Genomic DNA, 20,643 nt, shown 5'->3' on the forward strand with positions numbered 1-20,643 from the left:
TTTGCCATTCATTTCTATGATTCTTTCTTTCTGTTATAAAATTTAGTGAACCACATTAGCTTATTTTACCAGTTTGGAGTGGGTGGGTATAGTAGTGTTCGTGAGAAGAAAATCCAGTTTTTGTAGGTGGCTTACCATGCTTTCCACACGTGCAACTGTTACGATGCTTATGCCTTAGAATAAAACGGTGAACTTGTGCCTCTCTTTGTGTATATTATTCAGCTCATTACAGCCTACTGTGAGCTTTGGAAGGCATGAAAACCAGAGTTTGGTATATTATTTCTTGTTAATCAATTGATTTGTTGTATTGGCAATGGGCCTTTCTAGTTGAACTGCGTATGCACGCTGAGTGTAGCATGTACTGATGATGAAAGCTCTACTATTTGTATACAGTCTCAGTGGGAAAGATATATGCAAAGCAGAGTTCAGTGGGAAGAAACTGGAAGCCATGACAAAGTAAAGTAACTTGCCCAATAATGAAGATAAATGAAAAACTGGAGGAGGACTGGAAAAAACAACTTTGAAAATGTTTTAAAAATTGAATTGCTGATAAAGCAAATTATCTCTAGTGACACTGACTACACAGAACCAAAGAAAACAGAAAAAATTGGAATGCTGTAAATGCAGGGTCTGCTAAGTATGGAAAATGTTAGTAAAACAATGCCAATTTATGTACTGCAAAACATTGCTGAGCATGACACAGGATTCTGTGCAGAAGGTCAAAAACAGCACCACAGCATTAGAGACAGACCAGAATGAATAGAGAAGTGGAGACAAGTTTCAGTTTAATGAAATCCTATCCAGTCTCTGATTTCTACATAATTTATAGAAAACGTACCAGACGATGTATAAAATGCATAAAAACAAGTCAAATTTTACTGGGCTGAGGGTAAAGACATTGTGAACCATACCCATACTGCTCACTAAAGAAGGGGAAGAGCCTCCATTCAAGTAACCAACTTTATACTACCAGCAAGGGAAATTGGGATTCCAAATCATTTTAGCAACCTCTGCTTCCTTAATACAAATGCTCTAGTCAGTAATATAAAATGGAAGTTGTTTTCGCAGTATCTCAAAATTAAATCACAGCTTTATGTTTGTTTCTCAATGTGCAGCTGTACTCTGAAAAGTGATTGTATAAAAATGGCAGATTTTTACTTAAGAGAGGCTCCCTGTGTGTATGCAGAGTCATACTGGCTGTCTGTAGGACCAAAGTTTTATTACATTTACTCCTGTTATCTCTGCAGAGCTAACGCAGCTGAGAGAGAGAGAGATGGATTGTAGAGCTTCTTGGTTAAATTGCAGTTGGTTACATGTGTGCAAAAACCATTGAATGTAGCAAAGTTACAAGTAAGGGCCTAAATTGACCTGCATAATTTTTATTGCTGGAGTTTATGTATAAAGTCAGTGTAGCCGAGAGAAACACATTCTAACACTGGCTTATTGTGTGGCATTTGGCTGGTCACTCCAAATTTCAGTCTGTTTGCCATCTGTAAAATGGGGGCACTTACAGGGATGTTGTGAGGATGAACTAATTCTGTACAGTACTCCAAACAGAGTAAACACTATGTGAATGAGAAATCTTATCATTAAGAGACTAAAAGAACCCAGTGTGAGTTGTAGACCCTAAGTTCAGTATGCAGGACGGGGAGTAAATTAAGTATAGTCTTCTCTAGCAACATTGACACACTATCAATATTGCACCCTGCATTATCATTTTCAGAATAGAATTGCAGTGTGCAAGAAGATCTATCATTCTATTTCACTGAAGGAAATGTGTACTGTGCAGTACTTTTGGTGTCTACAATGTGACAGAAAGGCCACAGAAGAGTTATTCCCCCATTGGATTCCCTCAGAGGCTTGGGAGAACGACCGCATGTCTCTCCCCATCCCTCCAAGTCTGCACCCTACTTACAAATTAGGGCCCTCTGTGTATGCATCCTGGGTGAACTATTTTCCATGATGCCCATGAGCTTTTATTTACAACTCTGTGTGTAGTAAGCCCCCCTTCACCCCCCAAAAATATAGTATTTCTAAAGACACTCCCACACTATGGCAATGTTTTACTTACTTCGCCCAATATGGACATGCCTTATACTACAAAATGCTGTGGAATATGGCCACATGTAGTAAATGAGATACCATCAGAATATCATCAGATTGAGGACTTTGGATTTACAGGGGAGTAAAAGACTTTTTCTGCGGAAAAGGACCTAGGGGTGACAGTGGACAAGAAGCTGAACAGCAGTGTGCCCTTGTTGCCAAGAAGGCCAATGGCATTTTGGGATGTATAAGTAGGGGCATAGCGAGCAGATCGAGGGACGTGATCGTTCCCCTCTATTCGACATTGGTGAGGCCTCATCTGGAGTACTGTGTCCAGTTTTGGGCCCCACACTGCAAGAAGGATGTGGATAAATTGGAGAGAGTCCAGCGAAGGGCAACAAAAATGATTAGGGGTCTGGAACACATGACTTATGAGGAGAGGCTGAGGGAACTGGGATTGTTTAGTCTGCGGAAGAGAAGAATGAGGGAGGATTTGATAGTTGCTTTCAACTACCTGAGAGGTGGTTCCAGAGAGGATGGTTCTAGACTATTCTCAGTGGTAGAAGAGGACAGGACAAGGAGTAATGGTCTCAAGTTGCAGTGGGGGAGGTTTAGGTTGGATATTAGGAAAAACTTTTTCACTAGGAGGGTGGTGAAACACTGGAATGCGTTACCTAGGGAGGTGGTAGAATCTCCTTCCTTAGAAGTTTTTAAGGTCAGGCTTGACAAAGCCCTGGCTGGGATGATTTAATTGGGGATTGGTCCTGCTTTGAGCAGGGGGTTGGACTAGATGACCTCCTGAGGTCCCTTCCAACCCTGATATTCTACGATTCTATGATTCTAATAAGAAACTCCTTCTGGACCAGAGGCATTCCACACAATACAATGAACAAGGCTTTTTAGTCTGATGTGGAACTAGGACTCTGAACATGGTGTCTTGTATGATAACTGCCTGAAGCATTTTTATTTTCTGTTTTGGTTCTCTCTCATTTTTTTACTTAAAAAGAAATAAATTATGTTAATGTTACTCATTTTATTACACCTGAGCAGAAGCTATAGTTAAGGTTCCAATGTCCATGATAACTCACTGTTTCCAGTCACTCAACTTGTTTCAGCTTACACTTTTTGTACTGACATTTTCCAAGCTTGGTCTCACAAAAAGTGATTTTATTTTAAGATGGAGAAGAACTCTTCAAACTGGTAGGTGAATCAACAATCAACTGCAGGAGAAAGTCTTTCTCGGTGTAATTTAAACCAAGTTATCATTAACAAATCAAACTTAACATCCAGCCCTCCACAGCTGGGTGTGGAGTCCTTCCTTGCCACATACATTCACCTGCTTTCAGTTCTCCAACAGTCTCTCCTATAGCCAGAGCATCTGTGCAAGGGAGTTGGAAACAGCTGGAGTTGCACCAAGGTGAGGCAGTGTCCCTGCCTGCGTCAGACCCATTCACCCCGTTTTGAGTAAGGCAAGAGCAAAAGTACACTTTCCCATCTAACAAAAAAAAGTCATGTTTCGTTTCAGGGCGGGTCAAGGAACAGTTGTAAGAGCTAACTCTTGAAATTTGACATGAATATAGTTCTCAGGATATAATGCATACTCTACTGAGTTTCAGAAAAATCAGCTGTAAAATAGCTGTAGCTGTCTGAAAAATCTGCATGAGTGTATGTATAATATGAAACGGTAAATTTTATCCATTTTAATCTCAAGTGTGATCTGAAATTAAGGCCCTGATCCTGTAAGGAGCTCAAACAGGAACAGGGGTCTCTGAAGGGTGGACAGAGCAAAGGTGGCTTTATGCCACTCTTGTCACCCCCCGATCCTTGGCTTTTACATTGCCAGACCAATCTCCTGCCACACATCAAAGAAGCTGGGGATCAGCAAGTTGCAAGGATGTTCTGGGGTACGTGGTAACATATCTTTACACCATCAGAGGATTCCCCAGTAGAGGAAGGCTCCTCCACTGGTCAGATCAACCAGGTTTAGGATACATTTAAACTGGGAGACTAGTGCAAATTTTCCCTGACTCATCATAGAATCTGTCCTTTAGCTTTCATTTAGCCAATAACTCAAAACTAAACAGGATGACTCACAATTTTATTTTTAAGGCAAACAAGCTGAGGCTCTCTCTTGGCAGTGTGTGGATATTTCAGTTTATCATTGGTCAATAACAATGATCAAGCAATGGCAGAAATTAGGATATGAAGCTGCACAAAACTTGGCAGCTATATCTGGGGTACTGGTCGGTGTCTGGGATGCTTGCGTCAATGAGTGCTGAAGGGTGTCTGAAGGATGCTAAGGTTGCTGTGGATGTCTGGGTTCTCTCTGGTGGGAACTGGATGTTGTTGGTGTGTCTAGGACAGAAAGTGGAGTTCGTCCTGGGTGCTGTCTGGGAGAGAAACTGGGGTCTCACACCAGGCTGTGATCTGGCTAGGTACTGTTTGCAAAGGTAGCTGGGGTCTGGTTGGGAAGTCTGGAGGCAATATTGATCACCACTACCTTATGTCACTACTAGTCAGCTGCCCATTGACACCATCTCTTCTGACTCCTTCCATGCAGAGATCCATTAGGGGGAACAGTAAGAGGGGAAGCAGAGAGGCAACTACCCCATTTTCCTGCAGTCCAGTTGGCTGCATGAGGATCCAGCTGGGCTGCTGGAATGAATGCCTTACAGGGCTGCCATATGCATTAATATCATGTGAGATGTGTAACGCTTGACAGTCCTGTCAGACTAAGAATTTACCCCTTTCTCATGCTGAGAAATTTCTCCTGTTCCCACTGCTCTGCAGTACCTTGAGCACGGATGGCTACCATGTCAGCTACTGCGGTTCCATGGAACTGTGTAATTACATTTTTATATAGATACATTAAAGAAAGTACTTTGAGATGAAAGGTCTACATAAATGTAAAATGCCATTACAGCATATTCTACGTAATTGGGACACAGGATATCGGGATGGCTGCTCTATTGCAATATCTCTCAATAAACTAATTTAAGCTACTGATAGTGAACAGTAATAACTGCTGCTTATCAGGCCAAATAGTATAAATTTAGCTAAGGAGTTTGATGTATTTTAAACCAGTGTAATATGTGTGAAATTCTGAACTCTAGTCTTAAATGCACAGGTTGCCAAATTAAGATTAAAGGACACATTTTATTGGGTACTCAACAGGTCTCATTCAAGGGTGGCTGTGTTCTCATTGTCTTGGTTAAGGGTTGGGTTCTAGAGGCATCCAGCCAAGGCACTGGTGCTTAGAAGCTTTGGAGACTGAAGCTCTCTCCTTTGTGTTAATTTTCTCCTCTCCTTCCCTGCAATCCCATCTATTTTTTTCTTTTAGAAAGAGAAGGAGGAGGGAATGTAGGAAATTAGACACAAAACTACACTAACAACCATTATGATAGTTTGAAGTTAGGATACATGAAAAATACAAATTAGATATGCTTCCAAATATGAGACATACTGAAAGATGAAATCTTAAAAAAAACCCCACAACATTAAACTCTTTCTCTGTGTATTTCTCTGAGGAACAGTATGAGATACCACAATAATAAAATATTTGTTATGCATGCCCAATTCACTGAGCTCAATGAGTGTTGTAGCTTATAACTTAATTGCAGACTTTGGATTTAAGTTAATAAAGATATTCTGGAAAAATATGACAATGAAATTAAAGTATACAAAAATGAAAACAATATATTCCAAGATGCTACATATGTAAAGCTGAGAAAAATTAACTATATTGAATCACACAATATATTGGATTTCAGGAATTATGTGAGATCATTTAGGTAAAGGCTATTGCAATGCACATGCACAGGAGGAAAGGTCAACCTAACTTTGGTACTTCCTGACATTTGATGGTTTAACCATATAGCCTTGATGGTACATTATGTTTTTTTTTTAAAAAATCAATCATATTTACACTGAGCAATTAATTACTTTCTTTTTCAAAAAATAGACTAGCCAGTTTGGGAGGGGGTATCATTTTCAGGATCATTTCATTTTCTAGTATTCACACATTAGCACAGCTGCAAGCAAGTATTTAAATAGCAGTTTTCATTTACATTTCTAAAAAGATTAACATTTAATAGAAATGCCTGATCTGATAAATGTGTGTAATCAGAGATTTCAATTAAAAAAAAATCACTAGAAACAGCATCCCATGGGTAGGGTAAAGGCACTCCCTTTGTAATGTGGCAACACACTGTTAAATAGAGAGTTCTGATGATTGCTACTTTATATTTCTCTGAACAAAGTCTCCTTGTTTTAATGATTATTGTCCTGTTTCTGATATTTACATGGAAGGATTTGTAAACCTGTTAAACCTTCATAAATAAACAGGTTTTTTTTAAGTTTCTATTAATGTTAGATTTTGGTAGGTTTTAATTTTAATAAACGTTAGGACCAAAGATTGGCAGTTTTGTTTTATACTAGTACAAAATGAATGAAAATAATAATTTCCCTGTACTTTCACATAGACAGCACATTATTGTTTTATTTTCCAGTTAAAAATGCCTGAGATTGGATGAGAAACCTAGGGTTTGTAGCCAGAGCTAGTTCAACACTATTGGCCTCATATCCTCACTGAGTTATCTATTGCAAAGTTTGACATATAAAATGAACTACTTAACTCTGGCAAGAAACTAGAACTCACAACCTCCCCACTTTAAAAGACATCCAAAAACTTTCAACTGCATTAGTTGATTTATATGTAAATCTGTTAAGAGGCATATATTGTTATAACTACAAAACCTTGATTTGATAAAAATTTAACACAAATAAAATACCACAGGATATATTTTTACTGATCACTGGTAAATGTATCACAGTTCATCTCTTCTGAAACCTGAAGCATGTATTAAATAATGGTCAGATCCTGAAAAACATTACTCATGTGCATATTCCCATTTAAATTTAATTAGAGCTATTCTCAAGAATTCCCCACAGGATTGGGCCTCAAGTCCTTGCTCCTGCAGCTTTGTAAAGTCAGTGGAGCTCAGTGAGGGTGCAAAACACTGCATGATTGGAAACGTAATTTGGATAATCAACCCATCCATACTTTGTACTTGTGAGTCTCAGTTCAGCAAATATTTTTTAAAAAACACTAATGTTTACACTGTACCAGATTTATTGTAGAGTAGAAAGAGCAGCCTGAATGAAGAATTTGTATGAAGAATGTCCTGTCTTGAGTACAGGGGACTGGACTAGAAGACCTTTCATGGCCCTTCCAGTGCTACAATTCTATGATTCTAAGAACGAAGTTAGCGAAGTACGCTAACCCTGGAGAATTTTACTACAAAAAGTACCAAACAACAGGAATTGGTACAGAAAAAGGGAACGTTGAATGTCATTATTATATAAGAAAGTTATTAACTTCCCAAACTGGGACAAAGGTCTCATTAATTTTGAGCTAGTTGTTACTACTGCAGTATGTTACATAGGGGAAGCATAATTTTCCAGAAGGGGCACCTAAATCTACATGTAGGCAACTAAAACTGTTGTTTATTTATTGCCCAAGTGCCAACATGGGCAACTAATTTGTGGCACTCATTAGAAACATTTCAAACCACCACTTCCAACCAATGGTTGGCACATACTATCTACAGTAGTCTATAAAGTAGCTGACTTGACAAGGTGCTGAATGCCCTCAATTCTTATTGAGTTCAGGATTGAAGCTCAGTGCTGAAAAGGCTCTATTCAAAAGTAAACTTTCCCATCATCAATCACTCTCTATTTTTGTCATTTTAAAAGTATGTGCCCTCCAAGGAGCTTCTAATTATAAAGCCAGGCTGTTTCAGATAGCTGTGTCAGGGATGAAGGTGAAATTACATGTATGCATATCAAGTAAAAGATCGCGGCTACCTCAACACATTTAGGACATGAGAATCATCAATCAACCACAGTTATGAAAAGAGCTAGTGCCATATTAGAAAAACTTCACTGGAGGAAAAGAAGACATTTCTAAATAGGTGAATACTTCATGACAAAATAATACTTAAAAGGAAATTCTCTTCTTTATAAAGATTCCAGAGCTGTAATTGACAGATGTCTTGCATTTTCTGCATTGCTGTGGCATTATCTGTATAACTGCAGTACACACTTCTTATGAAGAGAAGTTAGGAAGCTGTGTACTGACCTGACAGAAATATGCCTTAGTGTGTTGCTTACACTAAAAGAGTGGAAAATAGACTTGAAAATGTCATAGTGGATAAGGAATGATGAAAAGACTTGGTGTCCTTCTCACATCTAACAAAACAAGTCTTAAAATGATTAAGAATTCTGTGTGACTGAAAGTGGAAGAAGAACGTGAACATGTTCTTCTCCTTTTTTTGCTTAGAGTCAATTTTAGTGTGAATAAGCAGAGTGCATCAGAGCATAAAGTGCTTACTTCTTTACCTGACTGTGCTCCTCTTGGGGATGAATACTTTTGATATTCAGTGAAGTGAGGGCAACTGCAAAAGACAGGCTGGTGAACTGTCTCACAAATAATTCCCTAACAAATGTGTGTTTTTCCTAAGAAAATGGCACAAAGATTTCATTGAAATGTCATATGAAACTTTTAATTAATTGGATCCTAAAACACACAGCAAAGAATAAGGTATCCTTTTGAAAATTCCTTCAAAGGCATCTTATTAGACTCCCCCCACCTACCCGGAAAAAAAGCATTTCAGATAACATTTTGGGTCACTACTTGCTAATTTCACTCATGACTTAACACTTAAAATTAAGGTAGTTTGCAAACTATACAGACTGGAAAATCATTCAAATGCTGGTGGTTTAAAAATGATTCTCCATCACTTAGGATAGGTACATTCTTTCACTCTTTTTATCCTGAGCCTTAATAAGAGAATTTTTGTGGTCTTTAGTATTAACACATTTCAAAGTATATTCTACTTTAATGCCCACAACAGACTAAATCCTACAGACCTTACACAAACCAAACTCCCATTTGCTTCTGTAAGTTCTGCAGGATAGGGTTGTAAATTGCCAAGAGTAATATATCCCAAGCACCTACTCCATCAAAAAAAGAAAGTGTGATTTACTAGCAATTAAAGCTATATGTAAATTACCAGGGCCATCCCTAGGGAGGTGCAGGGCTGGGACAAATCAGCCCCCGCTGGCTTAGGGGCCCCACTCTGTATCGGTGGCCAGGCCAGCGGGATGGATCCAGCCTGGTGCTGTGCCCCCTGCTGCTGCTGGCAGCTGCAGGCGCCTACCGCAGGGCTATTGTGGGATATTGTTGGCTATAGGGCCATGACAGCTCAGAGCTCTGGCTGGGACAGAGGATTTGCTGCACCAAAACGTGGGCGGCAGAGCCCATAGCACACAGGGCCAGCAGCCGGGACCTTGGGTGAGCAGGGCCAGCAGCCCAGGGGTGCTGCTGCAGCACCACCCGACCCCCCGCACCCTTAGTTCCTGCGCCTATGTCTTCTGGGACATTTGTCTTCTGGCTAATTGCACTGGCCCGCAGGGCCCTCGAAAGAGTGGGGCTGGGAGTGGTCTCCCCAATTTGCCCTACGTAAGGGATAGCTCTGTAAATTACAAACCAATCAATAAGTAAATTCACAATGCAAATTTAATGTAATCAGTTGCACTATTATTCAAATCCAGCATGGACTTACTAACCTATGAATCTCTTTTGTACAGGTTGTACATGCTGCTACCAACACTACTTACCACAGTTCTTGCCATTCACAGACACTGAACTGTAACCATCATAAACCTTGAGTATACACACTTTTTCATTTAACATATTTTTGTCCATGTGTAACATCCCCAGTGGAGTTGGTTGAAATACATTGGGTCCAATTTTCAGATGCACCGAGCACCCAGAATTCCAGTTATAGTCAATGGGAGTTGTGGGCACTCAGCACCTATAAAAATTAGGTTCTAATTACATATAGCTGAGAGACATCCTCACACACCAGCTTGGCAATCTTTATGGAAGAGTAGACTTTTTATTTTTAATATTAATTCTTATTAATAATAATTAAAGGGAAAAAGAAAGCTGTTCTATGTCGTGGAAAGTACATTAATAGTCACTGAAGCAGGGATTTGCACTTGATTCTCCCATGTTGCAGGTGAGTGTCCTAACCACCAGGTTATAAAGTCATTATCTCTCTCTGACCCAATATATATTTAATATTATTTATATGAAGTGGAACAGCTTCAGCAGCCCCACTCAAGAATCTCCCTATAGCCCAAAGGTTAGGGCACTCTTCTATAACATCTCTGAATTAGGCAGAGTGGTGACTTGAAGCCAGGTCTCTCACATGCCCAGTAAGCACTCTAACCACAGTTTTCTACAGTACCTCCTTCTTCTCCTCCATGAATGGTATTTCCAACTGTCCTTTGCTTTTAATGGAAAAAAAAGTGGTTAAAATGCCGCAAACTGAAATAATAATAATAAAAAACCCCATTAATTTAGGTCATATTAAACATTATATTTGACCCAAAATGAAATTTTTGTTTTTTGTTTCACCAAGAGAAGTCAACCTAAAATGATTTTTTTCTGATTTTTTTTGGCTTGGCCAGCAAGCAGAGAAATAGATTATTCACACATTCTAATTAGACCCAACTATCAAATAGAAACAGTCCATGTACAGTATCATTTTTTTAATGAAGCCAAGACACTGCCATGAGTATGAGTCAAAACATGTTAAATATATTAATGTATAATCTTTATATCCAAGAGAGGAAGAGATGCAATTTCTTAGAGCAATTCTCAGGGCCTCTTCTCATAGCCACCAACCTTCTAGCTGTCAGGCACCATAGGTCTTGAATTCAGCGGACAAGGTTGCCAGCTGAGAGACTTATCCTCTGCACCACTGGACTGCAGGATCAGATGAGGGAACTGCAGCTGATGCCCCACTACCAGAGGCTGCACCCTCTGACTCAGCACTGTCAGGTAATTAGCAGCAGACTCATGAATGGACACCATTGGCTATAATGCTTCCTGCCTTGTCCCACTCTTGTCTGAGCAGCTAGTTGCTGGCCAAACCTCTGAGAAAAAGTTCCTGCCTACTGACCTGGTCCCTGCTCTTTGCTCCTATCATCACACTTTGTTCCTAGTTTCTGCTTCATCATCCTAACTCCAGTTACTGGTTCTGGCTTGACCCTTGGTATGGCCACTGTCTCCAACTCTGGCTTAATCCTTGGCATAGTTTCTACCTCTGGCTCGGACCCTGGGCTTGGCTTCAGACTCTGGCTTTGACCTTTGACGGGACTTCCAACCCCTGACTCCACCCCTGGTTCTGGTCACTAGGTCAGACCACTCCCTTACTGCCCTGACACTAGCAGAGGACAACTGAATAGGAACAACTGGAGAATCCTCCAAGCAGTGAAGTCTGTGTTGAGCATTGTAAGATACTCCCTCTACATAGGTGCCTTGAATGCTCCCTCAAGAGATGCCCTATTACCCTAACAAACAGGAGACCAGAGCCAAAAATCTAACCAGTGCTTTCCACAGAGAAGTGCAGAATATTACCACTAAGTCATAAGGCCACCCCAGATTATAAAAGGATGTCACTTGTGCCCTTTATTGCACATTTATTCTAATAAATATTACATATTTTTATGTATCTCAACAACAGTTCCCTTGTTTTGTGAAGGGTGGATATGGAAAGAACATGGATCACCTTAGGAAAGCATTAAATTCCTGCAAGTCTGCAATAGCCTAGACAACAAGAAAATAATTAAAAACATTCCTGGTCTCCACATCCGGCAAAGAAAAATATACTTAAACAATGTAGACTGAAAATTTAAGTTAGTGCCTCCACATACAGGGAAAGCATTAGCAAAAATGATATTGCATAATAGCATGTCACTTTCTACTCTAAACTAGGAATCTGTGAAACAGAAATTGAGGTGATTATATCATGAAATAAGTGTATCTCCAAGAAAAATGAAAGCATTCAGCCTCATTGTTCAGCCAGCTGAAACAGAGGCAAAATTAATGCTAATTAATTACTCATTAATGAGGAAATCCCAAATACAAGCTAGGACTTTTTTAAAAAAAATAGCAGAAATAATAGTATATTTTTATTAAGTGTGTGAATCCAATACAGAATTTTGCTCTATTCCTATAAGAAATCAAAACCATTAAGGCTAAATGAATAGTGAATTAATGGACTGGTACCTCAGGGAGACCCAGGCTCAAATCGACTTTGATGTGAGCGAAAGTCAGTGCCATGATTATAACTTAGTTCCTAGCAGATGTTGCGCACACCATAAAACAACCTTACAATCACCCAAAATTCAGGTTTCTTTACACAAGAAAGGACTAGAATTTGGAAAGGGTGAATTTGAAGCTGAGACGAAGTGCAAATCTATTGTCTGTGAGAAAAACTTGCCCAATGGCTAACTATTTCTCCAGGCAGCTTCGGCCATTGCTATCACTTCCTTATTTTAATTAATCATAAGAATGGCCATCCCGGGTCAGATCAAAGGTCCATGTCTAGTCCAGTATCCTGTCTTCTGACAGTGGCCAATGCCAGGTGCTTCAGAGGGAATGAACAGAGCAGGTAATCTCAAATGATCCATCCTGTCGCCCATTCCCAACTTCTGGCAACAAAAATCAATCTATGAAAATACAGGGCCAAATTACTCAAGCTCTGAAGTCAATGGAGTTTCATCGGGTGACAACAGATTTGAATTTGGTTTATAAAGGACTATATTGCTCTACCCTAAAAAAATGACTATGTAAAAATGATACCTTCTTATCAACATTTGCTCCCAATGTGTATTTGTAGCAGAGCTGGCTTCCTGTGCTATGAGGAGTTTTCAAGATTTTAAAAAATTTTCCTTTCCTGAATTGGGACAAAATCAAAATCTCAAAAATGTTTGCAAACCAATAAACCATCAGATCAGATCAGATCAGATCAAAATGTCTTATATCAATAATTTTGAAACATTAAGTTTTGATTTTGATCCTTTTTTAACAATTAAAATTTCTAAATGAGTCATTATGATTTGAAAAAAGAAACTTTCAAAAATTCAAAATGGGACATTCTGAGAATTCTGAAACATTTTACAATTTTTTGAATGATCAAAACTGACCCTTTCCTGGGAACAATTTTGGCTTTGATAAATCAACTTTTTTGGATGAAAAAAATGTTTCAACGGAAAATTCCCAACCAGGTTCTAATCTACAGGTTTTCAGAACAAATAAGCTCTTATTATTTTGTACTGCTAGCTTGGTAGAGCCCACACAGCTATGTTGAACTGGGTCACTCAACATAATTAACTAAGCCTTAATTGCAGCACCAATCACTTTCACTTGTGTAATTCCATTTAAGACCAATGTCAGCACCTCACAAGTTAGGTTAACCCAGAGACTTCACTCATTGGTGTGAAAAATCTACACTCATGAGTGATGTAGTTAAGCTGACGTAACCCCCAATGTACTCAGAGCTAGCCTGACAGAAAAATTCTTCCGCCAGCCTCGTGACCACCTCTCAGGGAAGTGGACTAACTATGCTGACAGGAGAACCCTGAAACGCAAAACTGAAGTGCTAAAGTGGTGCAGCTGCCGTGGTGCCACTGTACTGTTTCGAGTGTAGACAAGGCCAAAGGGCTTATACAGGTGTAACCAAAGGCACAATTTAGCCCGCAGAATCGTTATGGCTAGTGATGATGTGTGAAAAGGGGGGCGGGGGGGAAACAGTCTGATTTTCAGACCTCTGGCTGAGTTTGCAAGGCTGGTATTCAGAAAAGTCACCTTTTTGCCTATAACCTGAGCAAGTTTTATCTAGTCAGAGAGAGAGTAACATGGAATCTCATCATGCCATTTTCAGCCACTTTTCAGAGCAATACTGTTCCTAAAATGTTATAAAACCACTGTAGTATTCTGTAGTTGTCTGGTCTGTAACACTATTTTTATTATCATCCAAGTTTTGACCCACACCTCGAAGATTCTTTAAAAATCACTTTTAACCCTGGAATTTATTCTGATGACAAGGGATGTGTGTGTGTTGCATGCGTTAGTTGTAGTCAGGGCCCTATGAATTCAATGACTGTGCAGCTGCAAATTTTTGAAAATTACTTTCATACTGTTAGACACTACAAAAAGTGTCTACCTACCTCACACAGGGTACTTTTTTCTTCGTTTTAGAAATGGGGAAACAGACAGGGCCAGGCAGCTCTATTGATTTTAATGGAATTACGCCAATTTACATAAACTGAGTATCTGACAGAGAGTTTGGCACAGTCAAGATATATACCCAGGTCTCTGAAATCCCAGACCACTACCATCTAACCGTATGTCTACACTGCAATCAGGCGTGGTTATACCACATGTAGGTATACCTCAGCTGGTTTTGACTGTGCTAGGTCACTAAAAATAGCAGTGAAACCATGGCAGTATGGGTGGTGGCAAAAGCCTAGCAGACTGAGTATGTACTCAGGTCCCAGGAGGTCTTGCACTTGGGAATCTGCCCCATGATGTTGCGGCTTCACTGTATTTTTAGCAAGATAGTTTGATCAAAGCTCGCTTGGGTGTGTCTATATGTGCTGCAATCAAACCATCGTTTGCAGTACTGACATAGCCTTAGTTGGGAGACTCTTTTCTCTACTATTTGTGACAGCTGCTGCATGATCTTCTATTTTGGTGGCAGTTTTGCCAGTTTAGTTGCAACCTGCTGCTATTTTGTACTTTCTGACATTTCTCCTCTCTGCCCTCCCTCCAACAAGGCAGATTTCTAATTGTTTTCAGTGGACAGACTACACAACTAGATAGAGTTTTCCATCTGATCCATTGGAAGGCTCTTCTCAGGAAGAACCACTAAAGACAGTATTTTCCTTTACTTCAAAAGTAAAAAAAAAAAAAAAATCACTCTACAAAGTGCTTCAGAGGCTTTTTATTAAACCCAAGTACAAATTAAATGATTGAAAATTAAATTTCTCAGTGTTGTGAGCACCATGGGCTGCACAGAACCATGAAGTACCTGGAAGACATTATAAAGATTGTGAACCACTCAAGAATTACTATAATCATTGTGAAGCTCTCAGAGGATATTAAAACAGCATCAAGTTCTGGGCAGACATGGTAAACAAGTGTTCTATGGACATAATAAACAGCATTTTATTAATACTACAAGTATATCAGTGGTGTTATAAGGAGTGTTATCCGAGTATGACTTTCTGAGAAATCATTGTTTCACTTCCTTTATAACATTCACTGGACTCTCTGGGAAGTTCACGTTAGTTAAGAGCCTAAAAATACCAGTTCAAAGCATTCTTTGAAAGTTCTGGAGAAGCCAGAGAAGTCTCAATAGCCAGGAGCCCCTTTTTTCCACCTACACTGCATTCTCTATACTGGATTGCTATAAAGTGGCAGACTGACTATGAATGGTATTGCAGGTTTTGAAGTACTTAATAATGTAGGCTGTGGAATTATGGTGTAGTTCCTCCTTGAGTTTTATCCTGATGGGTATCTGCACTCTCTACCTACCCATTATTTAAGACTCTATCCTCATGACTTTAGCCCTAAGGATCATCTCACAAGTAGGGCCATCAAGAGATTAAAAAATTTAATCACAATTAATCGTGCGATTAAAAAAAATAATCGTGATTTATCTCACTGTTAAACAATAATAGAATACCATGTATTTAAATATTTTTGGATGTTTTCTACATTTTCAAATATATTGATTTCAATTACAATACAGAATACAAAGTGTACAACTGCTCACTTTATATCTGTTTTTGATTACAAGTATTTGCATTGTAAAAAAACAAAATAAATAGTATTTTTCAATTTACCTAATACAAGTACTGTAGTGCAATCTTTTTATCATGAAAGTTGAACTTACAAATGTAGAATTATGTACAAAAAACTGCATTCAATAATAAAACAATGTAAAAGTTTACAGCCTGCAAGTGCACTAAGTCTTACTTCTTGTTTAGCCAATCGCTAAGATAAACAAGTTTGTTTACATTTGCAGGAGATAATGCTGCCCACTTCTTGTTTACAATGTCACCTGAAAGTGAGAACAGGTGTTCTCAGGGCACCGTTGTAGCTGGCATCGCAAGATATTTACGTGCCAGATGCGCTAAAGATTCGTATGTCCCTTCATGCTTCAACCACCATTCCAGGGGACATATGTCCATGCTGATGACGGGTTGTGCCTGATCATAATCCAAAGCAGTGCAGACCGATGCATGTTCATTTTCATTATCTGAGTCAGATGCCCCTATTAGAAGGTTGATTTTCTTTTCTGGTGGTTCGGGTTCTGTAGTTTCCGCATCAGAGTGCTGCTCTTTTAAGACTTCTGAAAGCATGCGCCACACCTCGTTCCTCTCAAATTTTGGAAGGTACTTCAGATTCTTAAACCTTGGGTCGAGTGCTGTAGCTATCTTTAGAAATCTCACATTGGTACCTTCTTTGCATTTTGATAAATCTGCAGTGAAAGTGTTCTTAAAATGAACATGTGCTGGGTGATCATCTGAGACTGCCATAATATGAAATATATGGCAGAAGGTAAGTAAAACACAGAGCAGTAGACATACAATTCTCCCCCAAGGAGTTCAGTTACAAATTTAATTAAAGCATTATTTTTTTAACAAGCATCATCAACATGGAAGCATGTCATCTGGAATGGTGGCCAAAGCAAGAAGGGACATACAAATGTTTAGCATATCGAGCACCTAAATACCTTGCAATGCCGGCTACAAAAGTGCCATGCAAATGCCTGTTCTCACTTTCAGTTGACATTATAAATAAGAAGAGGGCAGCATTATCTCCTCTAAATGTAAACAAACTTGTTTGTCTTAGCGATTGGCTGAACAAGAAGTAGGTCTGAGTGGACCTGTAGGCTCTGAAGTTTTACATTGCTTTATTTTTGAGTGCAGTTATGTAACAAAAAAACCTTATATTTGTAAGTTGCACTTACACAATAAAGAGATTGCATTACAGTATTTGTGTGAGGTGAATTGAAAAATACTATGATTAATCGTGATTAATTTTTTTAAGTTAACTGCATGAGTTAACTGCAATTAATTAACAGTCCTACTCACAATCACACGTTTTGCTGCAGAGAAAGGCGCTTGCATCCCTTGGTATCTCTCCCAACTTCTAAATACCTGAAAATTGTTTTTAAAACCAGAATTTGTACTAGGATCACTGCTGGGCCCTACCTCCCTCCTTCGTATTAGCACGGCCTACTCTTTGCTTTTATAGTTTTTAGTATAAGGGTGTGTCTACATTGCAGCTGGGAGCTTGCTTCCCTGTGCAAGAAGACAGACACATGCCAGCTCTGCTTGCACTAGCATGTTCAAAATAACAAGGTAGATGGAGGTAGCACCAGTGGCTCACACTAGCCACCCGAGTGCATACCCAGGGGGCCTGGACAGGTTTCTATCTGCTCTCAGCTACAGAATAGATGTACACATAGAATGCAACTAGTACTGGTCTTTGTATCATGTTTTTAGAATATATTTAGCATGCATCCCAGCAACCTATTGTAATTCAAGAAACTCCTCATAAAGATCATATTAATATTGAAGGGTCTGTGAAGTGATATTTCTGTCTGTGTTAGGATTTTCTATTGAGATCATTACTGTGGTATCTGAGAGCTTCTGATGTACTTTTTTGCACTTACTAATGTATAACATTGTTGCTTTGAGTCACCTGTTTTAGTCTCTTCCTTACTATAAGAGGCTCACCTTGATATATCGTTTATTCATTCATTCATTCATTCATTCATATTCTTCTCTCTCACCTCCTCCTTTCCCCATCACTTTGGTTATGGTGGGAAAGCTTTTTCAAAGAGCTTTTTCCTTTATACATTTTCAAATAATGAATTTTGCCTAACTGGAACTCTTCTCAATATAAAAATTCTATTCCTCTCCAGTGCACAGTGGTAAAGAATACTGTGCAGGTTCATAAACGTGAGAGATGTAGCAATGTGGTTTCACATTTATGCCATGCTGTTAAGTGTACAACCTAAAAAAATATTGTTTTAATCCCTGCAGGAATACACTGCTTCATGTAGAACTACCACTATGGATTGATGTTTATTTTATACCATAATTAAATATTATCTTATATGTGGGACACGACAGTTATGTTTCTGTGATTTACAAATTCCATTTTATATGAAACAAGACAGCTGTATTTTTTCCAAGTTGTATTCTCCTTCAATTATCAGAGGGGTAGTAGCCGTGTTAGTCTGTATCCACAAAAACAATGAGAAGTCCGGTGGAACCTTGAAGACTAACAGATTTATTGGGGCATAAGCTTTCATGGGTAAAAAATCCACTTCTTCAGAAGCAATTTTCCCTCTCTTGGTATTGACACTGCCTCATCAATTATTGGGAGTTGACCACATCCACCCTGACTGAATTGGCCTTCAACATCGGTTCTCCACTTGTAAGGTAACTCCCTTCTCTTCATGTGCCAATATATATATTTATGCCTGTATCTGTAATTTTCACCTCATGCATCTGAAGAAGTGGCTTTTTACCCATGAAAGCTTAAGCCCAAAGAAATCTGTTTGTCTTTAAGGTGCCACCAGACTCCTCATTCTCTTTCAATGTTAGTGCTATTTTCTGTGCACCGTACCTTGGTTTTCTTCCACTCATGAGAAGGCTATACATCAGCACATTCTGTTTGGCATTCATTCATCGGTTTACACCTTTTCCTGGGAAATCCACTTCAATTTATAATGTTAAATTAGTGTGCAACTCACCACATATCAGCTGGTTTTCCTTCAGGGTATGAAATGCCAGTCCTCGTAAAGTACTGGGGTAAGCACAAACTGTTTCTTCTGCTATTCGAACTGAAGCGTTTCTAGCCCACTGCAAAACCCATTTTAGATTACAGTCACAGATGAGCGAATCAGTGTTGAAATGTCTAGGAAAATAAAAAAGTAACACTGAAGGACCAAAATGCACTTTTGCAAAATAAATTAATGTATACAGCACAAAATTAGACTGATGCATCTAAACATAAAGATAGGCATCACATGACAAAAAATATACATTTTCCTCACTCATATGGATTCCAAGATACTATGCCCAATTCTACTCTTAGGTACAATGCACCATCCTTTGACTTCAATGAGAATTTGGCCCACCATATTCCATATGCACGTAATTACAGTGACGCTATTTGTCCACTACACTCGTTAATTTTGCATCAGTGTGTGCACTCAAAGCTAAAACCTGTATGACCCTACTGAGCAAAATGATCCTAAGCTATTACTTTGTCTATTAAAAATTCCCCTTAGAGTATGTCTACCTTGCAATGAAAGACTCATGGCATGGCTAGGCTATGGCTTGCCTTGTGGCAGCTGATTCAGGCTCACTGGGCTAGGGCTGCGAGGCTAAAAATTTCAGTGTAGATGTTTGGACACAGACTGGAGCCTAAGCTCTGAAGCCCTGCTGGGAAAAAGGGGGAAATGGGGGCAGGTCTCAGAGCCCAGGCTCCAGCCCGAGCCTGAATGACTACACTGCCATGTTTAACCCTGCAGCCCAAGCCTTGTGCTGTGGGTTTTTTATTGCAGTGTAGATATACCCTCTGTCTCTAACACCATGCAAACAATATTTACCCATTTAAAAAACCCTCTAATATGTGTATTTAATACATTCAGTAATTAATTATTGGAAATTTTCAAATGAAAATTATTTGGTATTAATTTGTTTTTCCTCTTTTTTCCCTGTTTCCATAAAAAACAAAGGAAAATTATTGCAAAAGGCAGTACATTTTAAGTAATTAGAAACTGACAAAAGCAAGCCCATTCAAATTAATACTGCAGTTCTGCCACACTGGTTCTGAGAAGTTCTCAAATTAGGGTAAATGGGGAAAAAGAAACACTATATAGTCTATGGTATCAACAGAAGGACTTAATATGTAGTTTCAGCCTTGATTATCAAACCTCTGTGCTTTTGACATGTAAAACTAGATAACGCCAAGATATCTTAGCTACAATATAGTACACATATATGACAACAATAGATTTGTATGATATCCAAAATCAAATTTTACATAATGAAGCCATACTTACAAGGCTTTCAGAGCTAATAGCTCAGAAAAAAGTCCAGTCATGAGACTTGAAAAAATATTCCCTGATAAATTCCTAGAAAAGAAGCAACATACAGTTACTATAACAAATAAAAGATACAAACCAGTTGTTAATGTATATGGCAGAATTTTTGCTGCTGTTAAAAAAATAAAATAGGTTAGAACTTTGCTGCTTTGTTCCATGGGAAGAATAAATAAGATATACTTTCTTAAGGTTACATATCCTTTTTTGATGAAAGACTATATATAAACATGTATAAAGCAAATCACACACCGATTTTCATCTTCCTTTCACAGCAGACACATTTCTATGATGCAATATCTTCTAATAAACAGATATTCATAGCTGTTATAGATCCAGTAATATTTTCCATGTTTAAATTTGAAGTTACGATATAGTGATATAAACAGTTAGACCTATGTTAGAGCTATGTTGTGCTCTTTTAAATCTATGTAACATGATACTTCACGGTAATCCAGACCAAATAAATTGATTAATTTAATATTGAGAAGAGTTTAGAGAACATACTGAATATGTTTTATGTGTAAAATGAGACTAACTATAAAGCAAGTTA

The 20,643-nt window shown here is 38.7% G+C and overlaps 1 protein-coding gene across 1 annotated transcript in view; it reads right to left on the bottom strand.

Annotated features, from left to right (window-relative positions):
- The window catches only part of ADGRA1 (adhesion G protein-coupled receptor A1), a 467,766-nt gene that overhangs the window by 235,626 nt on the left and 211,497 nt on the right, over positions 1-20,643 (bottom strand). Inside the window, exons 5-6 of the mRNA XM_048858295.2 lie at positions 20,052-20,123; positions 18,735-18,898 (exon numbers count right to left, since the gene is read on the bottom strand). Coding sequence (XP_048714252.1) covers positions 18,735-18,898; positions 20,052-20,123 — 236 coding nt within the window. The remainder of the gene's footprint in view (positions 1-18,734; positions 18,899-20,051; positions 20,124-20,643) is intronic.

The sequence above is a fragment of the Caretta caretta genome, chromosome 7 (genome assembly GCF_965140235.1).
Source record: "Caretta caretta isolate rCarCar2 chromosome 7, rCarCar1.hap1, whole genome shotgun sequence".
NCBI classification, from domain to species: domain Eukaryota; kingdom Metazoa; phylum Chordata; order Testudines; family Cheloniidae; genus Caretta; species Caretta caretta.